The sequence below is a fragment of the Crocodylus porosus genome, unplaced genomic scaffold (assembly GCF_001723895.1).
Source record: "Crocodylus porosus isolate Cpor-Errol unplaced genomic scaffold, CroPor_comp1, whole genome shotgun sequence".
NCBI classification, from domain to species: domain Eukaryota; kingdom Metazoa; phylum Chordata; order Crocodylia; family Crocodylidae; genus Crocodylus; species Crocodylus porosus.
Window position 1 is genome coordinate 90166600 of NW_017728931.1, and position 13964 is coordinate 90180563.

The 13964-nt window shown below is 40.7% G+C and overlaps 1 protein-coding gene across 7 annotated transcripts in view; it reads right to left on the minus strand.

Moving 5' to 3' along the window:
• Positions 1-229: 229 nt before the first annotated feature.
• The window catches only part of IRAK4 (interleukin 1 receptor associated kinase 4), a 35728-nt gene continuing 21993 nt past the window's right edge, over positions 230-13964 (minus strand). For all 7 annotated transcript variants that reach the window (XM_019543359.1, XM_019543360.1, XM_019543353.1 and 4 more), the window contains 5 exons: positions 10863-10972; positions 7358-7541; positions 4894-4956; positions 1605-1763; positions 230-1502 (listed from right to left, as the gene is read on the minus strand). In XM_019543359.1, the coding sequence (XP_019398904.1) occupies positions 1470-1502; positions 1605-1763; positions 4894-4956; positions 7358-7541; positions 10863-10972 (549 nt within the window). In that variant the 3' untranslated portion in view covers positions 230-1469. The remainder of the gene's footprint in view (positions 1503-1604; positions 1764-4893; positions 4957-7357; positions 7542-10862; positions 10973-13964) is intronic.

The following is a 13964-nucleotide window of genomic DNA, read 5'->3' on the forward strand; positions in this document are numbered from 1 at the left end:
ATTTTAAATGTCCATTAAAAAAAATAAAGTTTAGAAGAGAGGAGTTCTAGTGATACAAATATCAATTATCACATACTTTTATTCCATTTAACTGTTCCCCCCACCACACATCCTTTAAATATAAACATGAACTGATGTGAGTTCTTCGGTTATTCAACTGTCACAAGTTTCATCTTGTTCAGTTTTAATTTTTTATACCCACATTAATAGAAAAAAAGCTGAATGTATGGTAGATGCAAAAGATAAGGTTCATTTAAGGTCATAGGTTCCAAACAATAATATTTTAATATGTTATCACTGATTTAGGTTTTAAGTCTAAAAATTGAATGCAACTGTTTATACTTGAGAGTTACTCTACCTGCATTTTTATTAACACATTTGAGTATGCAAATTGCCATTGCATAATACTTTCACCCCACTCTATCAGCTTTCAAGAACTCTGTCATTAGCCCAAATAAAGAGAATGCACATTTGTCCTAAGATGGCACTATACTGTACACTTTTCAGCCCAAATGGATTTTTGTATGTAATATTTTAGTTATAGTATCTTTTTCAAAGCTCTTGAAGTAGCTTACAAAAGCAGGATAAAACTTTTTTTTTCCTAAGTAGGGAAACAAACAAGATAAATGCCTTCTCATGTCATGACTCAACAGAAGAGAACCCACATCTACCATTTCTGTCCTCTGCTATATATTCACATTGCAGTGCACTTATGCTTTCTTCACTGGGTTTTTTTAGTAAGAACAAATATCTCCATTTAGATCTCCATATCACCAATAATCCTGAGAAAACTTTAAATTAATCTAAACACTCATCAGCTTGTTTCCAAATATTGCATGAATCTGAAATACGTTCTCAGCTAATTTGTTCAAATGGGTATTGCCAGTATTTTTATTGTGCATTGCATGGAACAAATTATTAATGCAAGTTACTCGAACTCTTGGTAAGAGTAATATAAGCCGTGTTCCACAATCAGAAATGCTTTTGCTTTCATTAGAAAAAGAAAAGGCCTAGTCAGTCTGTTTCCTGACATACTATAGCAAGTATATTGATTACCCAGAGATCTGCAGAAGTGTGGAGCAAGTATATCAACAACATAATGTGTATTGCCAAAAACAGATTTTTAGTTGTCTTGCTCTCCAAAGTTAGTGAAGAGATACTCATGGGAGTGAAGTATTATAACTTTGAGGGTTAGGATACCAGGTCTTAGTCATATCAAATCTCTTTAATGGTTAAGGCACAAATTATTTGAGAAAAAGGCTTTAATGGCGTCACAAAAAATGGTGCTGTGGTAACAAAAGAGTCATCTTTTCATCAACATAGTCTTCATATAGGCCACAAAAGCTCAGACTGCAGACATGACACCCAACTGAATACAGAAGTCCATGTTTGCTAGAGTCCAACTGGAATGTAACACTGATATTTTAGAAAATGAACATACATGAAACATATCGAATGAGAAATACATGTCAGGGAATTATCTCCTGCAGATGCTGTTGGACCTGCAAAAATACAGATGAAAGTTAATCATATTTATTTCTACCACCATCACCAGTACATAAAATGCATTTGTTAAAAAGGCCATGAAGTGAAAATCTATATACCATTTTAATGTCTGGTCTTCTGTTCTTTTTTTCACTCAAACATTGGCTAGCAATTGTATACATTTTATTAATTGATGTGGTATCCCAATCACTCATCTTTTCATCTACATAATCTTCAATTGTCTTCTCTTCATCTTCAATTTCTTCTGTGATACTTAACTGTAAGAGCATTTGATAGGATTAATGGTTTTTGAGTAGAATTCTTATCTATAAGACGGCTAGTTATTAGGTCTCATATAAGCTTTTTTAAAAAAAATGAAATTCTCCCGTCAGGACACCCCCCACTCTTCCACCCAATATGTGCCTTCATTATCTGCTCAAATATTTCCCTGGACTTTAGAAAATATGGTGGTTCAACAGCATAGATACTACACCACATATGATACAGATTTAGAACAAACCTTTTCATTTCAAATGGAATTTACACTGAAGATGTAGAGCAACTTTTCTTTACATCTTGACTCATGAACTTTCATCCAATTAAGGCTTAAGAATCCATTAACGCAGGGGTGCTCAATCTGTAGCCCATAGAACCATTGCATCTTGTCACGCTCCTTTCCCCACTGTGGGGCTGGATCAGGGATGGGCTGCCCCTCTTGCCACTTTACATGGCTGGATGGGGTGCTGTTGCACCTGTCCCAAGTGATGGATTTGGCTTGCAGATGGACTGGGTACTGCCCATCCAGCCTGCCAAGGGAAAAACTTGAGTACCACTGCATTAATGCATTCCCCAATTTTCTTAGGACAACTGTCACAGGATATCTAAAATACCTAAAAGTCGAGTTTTTGTCCTTTTTCTTTAAAGGTAAGTACAGAAAAGATGACGGGTAATGACACAGCAGTAATGACAGTGAAGATGAGTTGATGCAGAAGCTGTAGAATGTGCATTATTTTTGAGTGGGCACCTAACAGTCCCTCTACACATGCAGATAAAGGCACTATGGGATCACATGTGCAGTCCTCTTGTATGGCAGAAGGTGTGATTGTGGGATCATGAATCAAATTCCATCAGGTCTTACTGCCAGTGCATGGGTAATTAGCAAGCTCCCACAGCTGGGAATCTCTTCAGTTGACAGAGAACCCAAGTGTGCGGACACCCCATGCAATCCTGTCCCCGGGAGACCACAGGTGCTGCAATCTCCCAGCCATGGGGACACCCCACACACCCTCACAGTTGGGAGCTCCCAGGCTTAGGGCTGCACATGGGCCCCCAGCTGGGAGCTCTAATCAGCTGACAGGGCCAGCCATAGGAGCTCTTGGCTACACGTTCAATTAATGGCATGACAGGATGCAGCTACAAAAGTTACCACATAGATTGTGGAATAACTTTGAGGCTTATTTTTATCATGCCGTTAACTGATTGAACATGTAGCCAGGTGCCCACTTAAAGTGTGATCAACTGATTAATCACGCCTTAGATCTGAGGTGCATACGGGGCCCAAAAAAGGCTGTTCATAAATAAATATTGATACATTTTCTAGAAAAGGGAAATGCAACAAATCTTTTTGGACTTCAATAATGCAACTGATGTAGCTTTATATAACAAATTAGCTAAACTGGAGAAAATGGGTATTAGAGTAAGAAATGTAATATGGATGAGGGAATGCTTCAAAAACTATTGCCCAAAGAACTGCTGGAATACAGGAAGGTTGGTAGTGGAGCTTCTCAAGGAATTCCTCAAGATCAACACTTAATCTGGAATGCTATGTACAATTGTGTACAGTACCTCCCATTCAAGCAAAACAAACAAACTGCAGGAGTGAGAGAGAAAGCACAATCAGTATAACCAGGAATAGTGAGAAGTTGGCAAGAGTTACTTGTTTATTTTAGCAAAATGTGGGCTGATTCTTCTCTTTATAAACACATTGGAGGGACACCTGCTTCAGAGAAGACCTAATGAATATGTTAGCAAAAGAATAAACAGGTATATATTGACCATGAATAAATTTAAGCTGCATATTATTAGAAGAAGACTTCTGACCATCAGCAGAGTGAAATTCCAGAACAGTCTCCAATAGGAATTGTTGGTACAAGTAGTATAATGGTGTCAGATGGAGCTTCATCAGTCTTACAGGAATTATGTGACCTGAATTGCCTGATAATAAAAGTTTAGACTTTATGATCTAAGACAATGGTTTTCACCTGTAGTCTGAGGACTCTTGGGGTCTGTGGACTGTCGAAAGGGTCCGCGAAAGATGACTATGATCAATCACAAGTATGTGAATACTCACACTTACAAATTCAAAGGGGTATGTATCCCCATTTGAAATTTCCAAAGTGCTCCACACCTCCACGTGAAATTTTTTTTAGCGGTCCACAAATAAAAAAAGGTTGAAAACCACTGATCTAAGAGGTCCCTTCCAATCCTATATTCCTAACAGACCAGACCCTGCAAGCCTTCTACACAGATAATTCCCATTTGAGTACATGCTGAAGGACTGCAGAAATGGATGACAAGCTAACAGTGTTGGAAATACTTATTACCTGCCTATAGGCCAAGGAAAAAACTGCTAGATTAGATGCAGAATTAAAAAAATACACCATTATAAGACATTAGCTGCTTTGTTTTAATTCTCTTAAGCCTTAGCTCTGTGGTGTCACACACGGACCACAGAACCATTCCAGCCAGCCTGACTGGTAGTCCAGCAGACTAGTGGAAGTTGTGGGGCCTGGCCAGTGGAGCATGGCCTGCTGCACAGTTCAAGGTCCCTGGACCCTGATGGACATGGCCATTGGCAGCAGGAGGTGAGTGAAGGATGTGGAAAAGCAGCCCCCACTTTCCCTACTGCTGTTCACCCCCAAGCTCTATGCTGCCGCCTGTACTGCCATCTATCCTGATTCCCTGATCCATGGTGCTGTCCACCAATTTCCCTGTCCTGTACTGCCACCTGAATGTGGACCTGCATCACTGGATGCAGAATCCAGCCCAGAAGGAGCCTATATGGTATGGATCTAGCCCAAGCTGAAAGGACAAAGGAGTCTGATACCCCTGCCTTAGCTTGATCATCTTAGTATATGTTAAAAGCAGTCTATCTCACCTCGCCAGACTTTTAAATGTTAGTAATATTTCAGCCAACAGGTTTATTGCATGTCTCATCCTAGACTAGATTATTCCAATAGCACAAGAAACACAAATTCTGACATTGCTTTTGAAACACTTCGGTACCGCAGCTGAATTCACCGACTGTATCTCTTGGTTATAAGAGTTGATAAACCGGGATTATTCCAACCTACAGATTTCCAACAGTTCATATAAAGTAATTCTGAAAAATGAGGAAGGAATTCATACCAGCAACTGTGGCTCACGGTTTTCATCCACTGGAGAAAGCCCTGTTATTATTTCCAGTAAAACCTGCAAGAAAATCAAAAGAAATAGCTGGAAGACATACAACAGTTGATGCATACCTCAACTGAACCAAAGAAACAGGATTCTTAGTTTATATTATGGTAAATGTTTTTCCTTTTAAACTGGTTTAGTTAGAAACATTGCAAGCTTGTATACAGTCACTCTTAGGACTTGGCTATGTGTATAAGTTGCACTGGATCAAGTCACATTTGTTTAAAAACAAGTTAGACAAAGTAATGTAAACCAATTTGGTTGCATGCTGCCAACATCAAGACTTCCCGTTTCATACATAACAGGCATTCTTGTGTGCCTCAGATCAGACAGGCAGCTTATTTTCTGACTCCATGCCTGCTCAGAGAGGTCTTCCATTTTCTACCACCTCCTCTTGGTGATGAGAGGAATTGATGTCACTCCTATTTCCCTTCCATTTCCACCTACTTTGTAATCCAGTTATTTCAAGTTTTATTTTTACTCCACATAGTGTTGATTCCTCCCTGGACACCACTTCATAGAATTACAGAAAATTAGGGTTGGAAGGGACCTCTGGAGGACATCTAGTCCAACTCTCTGCTCAAAGCAGGACTGCGTCCAACTAAATTGTCCCAGCCAAAGCTTTGTCTAGCCAGATCTTAAAAACCTCCAAGAATGGAGATTCCACCACCTCTCTGGGTAACCTGTTCCAGTGTTTTACTACTCTTCTAATGAGAACATTTTTCCTAATATCGAACCTAAACTTCCCTTGCTGCAACTTGAGACCGTTACACTTCTTATTCTGTCATCTGCCACCACTGAGAGCAATCTAGCTCCATCCTCTTTCAAACCCTGCTTCAGGTAGTTGAAAGCTACAATTAAATCCCCTCTCAGTCTTCTCTTGTCTAGAAAAAGTAAGTCCAGTTCCCTCAGCCTCTCCTCAGAAGTCATGTGCTCCAGCTCCCTCACCATTTTCGTTGCCCTCCACTAGACTCTCTCCAATTTGTCCACATCGTTTATGTAGTGGGGAGCCCAAAACTGAATTCAGTACTCCAGATGTGACCTCACCAGTGCTGAATAGAAGGAAATCATTGCCTCCCTTGACCCAGTGGCAACACTCCTACCAACCAGTGTGCCATTAGGCTTTTTTGCCACAAGTGCACACTGTTGGTTCATATTCAGCTTTTTCCTCACTGTAACCCCCAGGTCTTTTTTTGCAGAGCTGCTACCCAGCCAGTCAGCCCTCAGCCTGTACTGGTGCATGGGATTATTCTTCTCTAGATGCAAGACTTTGGCACTTGTCTTTCTTGAACCTCATGAGATTTCTTTTGTCCCCGTCCTCCAATTTGTCTAGGTCACTCTGAATCCTAGCCCTACCCTCCAGCATATCTAGTACTCCCTACAGCTTGGTGTCATCTGGATACTTGCTGAGGGTGTACTTCCCTCCAAGGCAAGTGATGGGCATTGCCAAAGCAGTCAGGTGCTCTTGTTCTCCCCTTCTCCAAGATGATGGTCACAAGGGAGGGCTCAAAAGTTTTTATGATGCTGAATCTGTCCAGACCTGGATTTACCATTTTCCTAAATTACACTCTGAAAGGATCAGTCTTTTGTTTGCCACTCTATTTACTCTGCTTTAAGGGGAAGCCATGCGAGGGGAGCACCAATGACTATGTTTTACAAGCGCTTGGTATTCTGGTTTGACCTCACTGTTTTCTTCTACAAAGGAGACTTTACAATTCTTGAATTACAGCTGCTTGCAGACTTCAACCCCACCCCACCCCCCAAAAAACCAACAACAGTGCTTTACTTGAAACTCTGGGCACATGCCAAGTCCCACACGCGCCCGGAAGTGGCAGTGTGTTAACTGGAGATGGCGCGTTCAATGTCTGTATAGATTGGGAGCTTTATTGGGGCTTTTATATAATAGCTGATTAAATCAGCTTTAGAATAGCACCAAAAAGCCCCATTGAAGCACCCAATCTATACAGATACTGCAAAGCCAGGCTGAAGCAAAAGTAAAGCACTTTTTTTTTTTTAACATCTGTAAGCAGCCCAAGTTTATTAACTGTGGTTTCCAAAGGTTTTTAATAGGTGAGAACAACCTATAGATGCAATTCATCTTAAGGACTGTAAAGCCAGAATCTAAACTAACTAGAACCTACTATGTGATTTTACACTGATCTTCCAGCTCACTTTTCAGCAGAAGGGCCACTGTTACTTGTAAACAAAAATTAGTTTTGATTAACATATTCAAGTATCTTGCAACTCCTTTGTGAAGCAGTTCACTTTAGGCTTAAGAGTATCCTCTTAAGGTCAGCTGTTCCCTGAGGAAAAGCTGACTGTACAAGATAAAATGGTGACAATGCTGGATTTTGTGAACTTGACTCGTTATACTTTTAACATTTATACAAAGGAAGCAAGTACAGCAAGAACTCACCACACCAAAGCTAAAAATATCTGCTTTGGGTGTTATCTCTCCACGCAGAGCTTCAGGTGCCATGTAGGCTGCTGTTCCCACAATTCTATCGGTCATGATAGTTTGTGTGAATTTCACCGATGCCCTTGCAAGTCCAAAGTCAGAAATTTTTGGCACAAATGCCTCATTTAATAAGATATTTGCACTGAAAGACAAAACCAACATTCCTCAGACCAGTTTTCTATTACACTAAACACGTGGTTTAAATATCTATGCATAAAGTGTGCTCATTATTGTGTCTGATGCTTGGAATCTGAAATAGTAACTGAAGGTAATTTACTTTATTTAGCAAAAAAATGGCAAATTAACAACTGATTTACATCAAAATCATTGCACTGTTCAATAAATAATTTAAGAATTGCCTATCAGACACATGGATTCAAGTACAATTTATTTTTCCTGCAAACATGGAAGAGGCCCTAAGTACAGCAATCACTTATCTATGTCAATATGACTTCCCTCCCAGACCAAAATCTGCTGCTGTAAAAACAACCAAATAACCTTCCTCAGGTACCTGAAAACTTGTCTATATACTTCTCAATGTTATTGGGCCAATAAAATATATCAGAAAAATCCTCTTGCATTTTTCCTGAACCATCATAGCTGTAACATCACTCCAACATTACCTCATACATGTATGATATTTTCAGTGGGGTTATAAGTGTTTTTCATTGTGTTTCCGAATATAAATATATGTGGCTTGCAATACATGGAACAATATTAAAGTCACAATCTTTGATACTAAACAATATCACTTCATTTTATAAGCATGATACTGTAGCCGTAAGTGATCCATAGAAACAAATCAAATATACAAACCCTAGTACAAACAAAACCATCTCCCAAGCTCTCAAGCTTATTCTTGGAGCCTTATTAAGCACCACTGAAGCACAACTCTTACAAAAAAGGACTGGATGTCTTAGCCTTAAAGACAGAACAGTTACAAAGACGTATAACATACTGTAACAACAGGCCAGACAACAACCAGAGATTTGTCCACCAATAGGTCTGATTCTGAAGTTCACACCTGACTCCTAAATACAACAATGCATGTGAAGAACAGTAATAAGTTTTTTCTGCTAACTGTGCATCAGCTAACCCTGAGAATTTCTCCCAGCCTCTCCCCTCCCCTCCACTGCACTGCATCTGGCTTTCTGTGATCAGACCTGATGAAGAATGCTTGGCATTTGAAAGCTTGTCTAACTTTTCCCAACTACATAGTTGGTCCAATAAAATATATCACTCTAAGAAACATTTGCCTCTTGCATAATTTCTGGACCATCACAGCTACAACATCACTCTTATTCTACTGTAAAGAACAACAATTTCTAAAGTCAGTTTCTTATCAACTGGACAAGACAAGGAGCCCAAAAGAGACCATTATCTGATATGCTGCACAAATATTATTGTCAGACTGTATTAACTTAATTCTTGATGGGATTGTACTCAGGAGACAAGAGCAAAACTAAAAACATCAAGTCAGCAATGCCTTCCTGAACCCACAGAAATGTCTCTATTGCTGTTGATGGTCTCTCTAGTCAACAGCATTTTGCTCCCACTGCAGGAAAGTAAAATCTGAACAAAATCTTGTTAATTTCTCTGTCTCCTACAAACCTCATCAACTCATAGCTGGTAAAAATTAATGTCTTCTTTATTTGTACTGCTAGTACTTGGAAAAAGTATAAGTAGTAGCAGGCTCACGCTTATTTAAGTATTCACTGGCAAAGATTACTCAATACAGAGTCTAAGCAGGAGAGAAAAGAACAGAAGAAAGTAGAGTAATAAGAAAAGTTCTCTCTTACAGGCAAAGGGGAGGGGGAGTACAGCCTGAACAGCTCTCTTCCCCAGTAAGTAAGAGTTTCCCAGAGGCATAAGCAGAATGTCAGAGAAAGACACACAGTCAAAACAGCAAGCAGGATTTCAGCTAGGATCCAGAGTCAATATATCTGCAAAGACTCCAAGCTTGATGTGAACTGGATTAAGCTGAAGTGATGGGGAAACAGGAACAGCTCCATGACATTGTCTGACAAATCAATTGATCATGATTCTTTCTAAGATATATGAGATATATGATGCTTGTCCATGAGGAATATAGCTCAGTTATGTTCTGTCCATTTCTTGAAACAACTAGACAGCCTTGTTATTCTGAAAAAACAAAGTTACACAAACACTTAGCTCTAACAACTTCTGCTCCATACAATTCTGTTTGACACATAGCAAGCAGGTTTAAAGCACCACTTCTTTCACCACCTTTGCAGATCCTTAACATATAAACCAAATTAAAGGCAGGCCTTATAAAATTAAGAAGCAAAAAAAAGCCTCAAAGAGAGGAAACTCAGAGGAAACTCTACAAAAGAGGATTTTTATTTGGAAAATCCCTCAAACCTTTAATCAAATCTCCAGTAAGAGTTGGTTTATAGTCAGCAGTTTAGTTCCTTTCTTAATTTTGGGATGATCTAGTGATCACAACAGATATTTGACATGAAAGCCTATACTGATCTGAAGACACCAGTACCTGAGTGTTCTTAGCTGACTACACCCTTGCAGCATAAAGAAAGTTTATTATAATATGTCTCTTGTAGAAGACAACTGTGCACTTGAGTGAAGAGGTGTTTCGGCAGGTCTGGTCTGTCTCACTAAGATTTCATTTGCAGAAGAAAGATGACGTAGACTCTTGTAAGAGAGACTAGTCAAAATACAGTCGAGTTTGTTTATATAGTGCAAGTTTTATGTCTAAAACTTAATTCAGAAAAATCTGTCTTGTGCACTGAAATCGCCAAAGTGATATTCTGAAAAACCTGAAAGATGTTTTGGGGATGTACTTTATGCACATAAAGCATGCTGAGATTTTCAGATGCAAATCATTAAAAAACAAAAATTGTCTATAAAATGACTGAAACAAATGCATTTTAAATTAAGATAAGCAGGCCTGATAAAGGAAAAAGGAGAAAAATTCTTCATAAGAATTGCATCAAAATGGTCTCAGAAGCAAGGAAACCCATCAAAGAAATTTCAGAAAATCTTTGTATCTTCAAGTCTATTCCATTATCTTCTCTGTAAAATGCATTTAATAGGAAAATATGTAGACTTTGGGTGCCTATACACAAGTGCTGAGGCTGCTCTGATGCACTGGAATTCCAGCGTGTCGGAGCAGACTTGATTAATCAAGTCAGCTGGAGTGTGGCAATTGCTGTGCCCAGCAGTTGCCTAGGTCTTGTGTATCAGTGTCCCTGTGCTTAAAAATGGCTGTGTAGGAGCTTGAACTAAGGCTCATATGAACCCCATATGAGCTCATATGAGCCTTAGTTCAAGTGCCCCGCTGCCATTTTTAAGCATGGGGATGCTGATACAGAAGATGTGATGGCACTTTGATTAGAGTAGCACTTGAAACTGCTCTAAATAATGCACCACCTTCCCCCACACCCAGACCATGTGTAGAAGTGCCCATTGAGATTAAGTATTGTACCTTTTAACATCCCTGTGAATATGATTGTTTTCATGCAAAAAGTTGATGCCATTTGCTGTACCGTGAGAAATTTTGCATCTTGTACTCCAGGGAATTGGTGCTGTGTCATCCTTAAATGAGAAAGGTAAAAGTACAAAGTATGTTCAGTTAATAAAGTGGGCTTCTATTGATGGATTGATGGAGATGGATCCTTTTTTGGTGTGTTCCTTTATTCCTTACCTATTATATCAATTTCTCTTCTCCACCAAGAAACCATTTACTTGTACATAAAAGAGCATTTATCTGCAAGGGGAAGTCTGAGCTATAATTAGAAGATGGGTGATAGAAGTCCTTCTACTGCTGCTTAACTCCTTAAATGTTCAAAAGTCACCTCATACCAAAACTATAGGTATCGTCTAGACTTTTCAAAAGAACTGAAGTTGCCTACCTCATGAAAATAAAAAAGCAAAGACCTTAACTGTTAGTGTTGATGGGGCTTGTCTCCTCTTGGATCACAAAAAGGAAGGTTTTAAGAAACTGGAGCTTCTAAATGCAGGAATCAGTAACTGAGGTATGAAGACTTAATTAAGAGAAAGCCTACCTCTGCAATTTCCAACACTGATGTTCTTCCAAAAAAACAAACAAAACCCACACATAAAAATATTGTTTCTCTCACTTGTATATCTATCATCATTCCACTTGAGACTAATTCATTTCTGCACTAAAGGGATAGAAGACATTTTGGATTTTAACCACCTTTTGCTACTCAGCAATTCTATATGACAAAAAATTATGTCCAGAAAGTTGGTTTTGGATCCTGAGCTCCTTAAAGCACACAGTTTGGCAATAGATGATCAGAAAAAAATAATATTATTCTAAGTGACCAGTAGGAGATGGGATAACTAAGACCTGACTTTCAATTGAGACAAACTCAATTGTATATATTTAAAGTGACAATCCTGTATTTTGTCATTTTTCTTGCATAAACTTCCAAAAAGTTTAGTACTGACATTTCTACAGCTTTCGGTAAGACTTTTACTACATAACACATATCTGAATCTTTACTTGTGCAGCAGTATGTGGATTTGTCAGGTTTATTTTTATTTCCCCATTTTATATTTAAGACTTGCATTACCCTGTTACAAACTGTGCTCTGTATTGATTTTTGACCATATAACAACAGACAGCAAAACTGCAAAAATCTACAGAATCAACATCATATCTACTTTACCTGAAGCAAACTGTGCTAGTCAAACAGGCTTTATCAACATGAGTTGAAGCTAATGCTCCTTCATTAAAGGCTACAGACCAGGGGAGAACAAAATACAGTCCACAGCAGATTCCATTTCCCAGAAGCCCTGGTGGGGCTGCCACTGCCAGACCCAACCCTGCTGCCCAGGCACTCCAACCCATCCACCCCACACCCACTGCAAGGGGCAGGACCCATGCAGACAGGGCAGAGAGCCAGGCGGCTGGGATGGGGCCGCAGCTGGGAGTCGGATGGCAGGGAGACCCCAGGATCTTGGGGCAGGAACAGCATGGGTCTAGAGCTGGAGCCCTGGTTCTGCGGACGGGTGTGCAGGGAGTGCATTGCAGCTCTGCCCCAGCCCCCAGCTGTCACGGCCCTGCAGTCCCAGGGTCTCCATGAAGACTGGCTGGGAGCCACATGGGCAAAGTGTGTGGCTGGGTGGGAAGCTGCCTGGGCCAGGGCCACGATGCAGTGACAGCACAGGGCTGGGGCCCAGTGCAGAGCCGTGATCAGCTCCCTGCACAACCCTGCCCATGGAACTCATGCCTGTTGCAGATGTCTGCGGGCAGCAGATCATGGCTCTGCTCTGCCCCTATGCTGTCACTGCCCTAAGATCCCAGGGCAACCCTGGCTCTACCCATCCATCTCATTCCCAGTTGTGGCCCCATGCCAGCCACCTAGTTACGTGCCCTGCCTGTGCAGGTTCTGCCCCTGGTGGTGGATGCAGAGCAAATGGGCCAGGGTGCCTGGACAGCAGGGCTGGGTCTGGCAGTGCTAGCACCAGTACTGCTGGTGCTGCCAGGAAAAGGAGTCTGGCCACAGGCCAGATCTGCCATTTTGTCCACCCCTGGTATAGACAGATGAACAAGTTATACCAGGGGAATGTGAAATGGAAGGGAGAAGCAGCACAACATTTACCAACTCCTATATCTGTTCTGTAGCATGCTTTGTGTGGAGCAGCTGGGGGGCAGGGGAAGCAACAATTAATAAGTTCAACAGAGGTATGCCATCCCACTTCACCTTCTCCTAAGCAGTGGTAAAATCTGGACACACAACACAGTAACTGCAGACTTGCTAATGGATTGTAAGGGTCTCCCACCTCCATCTTTGACCCAGTATGATTTGTTTGTCCATACCTATAGGTTTTTTCCATTTGGTTCATAATATTTAAGAGCGGGGACATTTATTTTCTCCAATACCTCTCACTTGTTGAGCTGTGCAGGGAAAACTGACATGAAGTCCCCCTCCTTTCTCCAGTTCAAGCCACTCTTAGCTTTACATGGAAAAGTGAACGACACAAGCAAGTGCTCAAGTCTCAAAGAGAACCAGTTCAATCATACAATTCTCCAGAACCACAAACTAAATAAACGTGTTCTCCCATGCACTCACTTGGGCTCTAATAAATGACTGAAGATATCTTCTGAGCATAATAGAAAGACATCTGTTCTCCTCTTTCCTAAGAGGGTCTGAGCCATCCTGTCTATCCTTCAGTCAACCACTGCTTTACTTAGCTCCCTCCTTCCTTCTGATGATGCCTGATTTTGCAAGGAAAATAAGCAACAGATTTGCATACTCTGCCAAAAAAGCAGCCTAGTCTACAAACAGACCTGTACCAATTCAGTTTAAAAAAGTGCAAGCTTGGGCAGAGGCACTCTTAGGGCATGTCTAAATAGCCAAGTTACACTGGTTTAAGTCCACTTGTTTAAGTGCCAGCTCAGCAGCAGCAGCAGCAGCGGTGGAAGTCTGGGCAGACAGGTTAACCCTTCTCTGTCTGCTCCCTAGGGACAGACAACAGGCAGCCACAAGTAAATGGGGGGGAGGAGCACTGGGGCAGTAGACGGCAGGAGGGAACCTTGAGGGGCATGGGGGGAGCC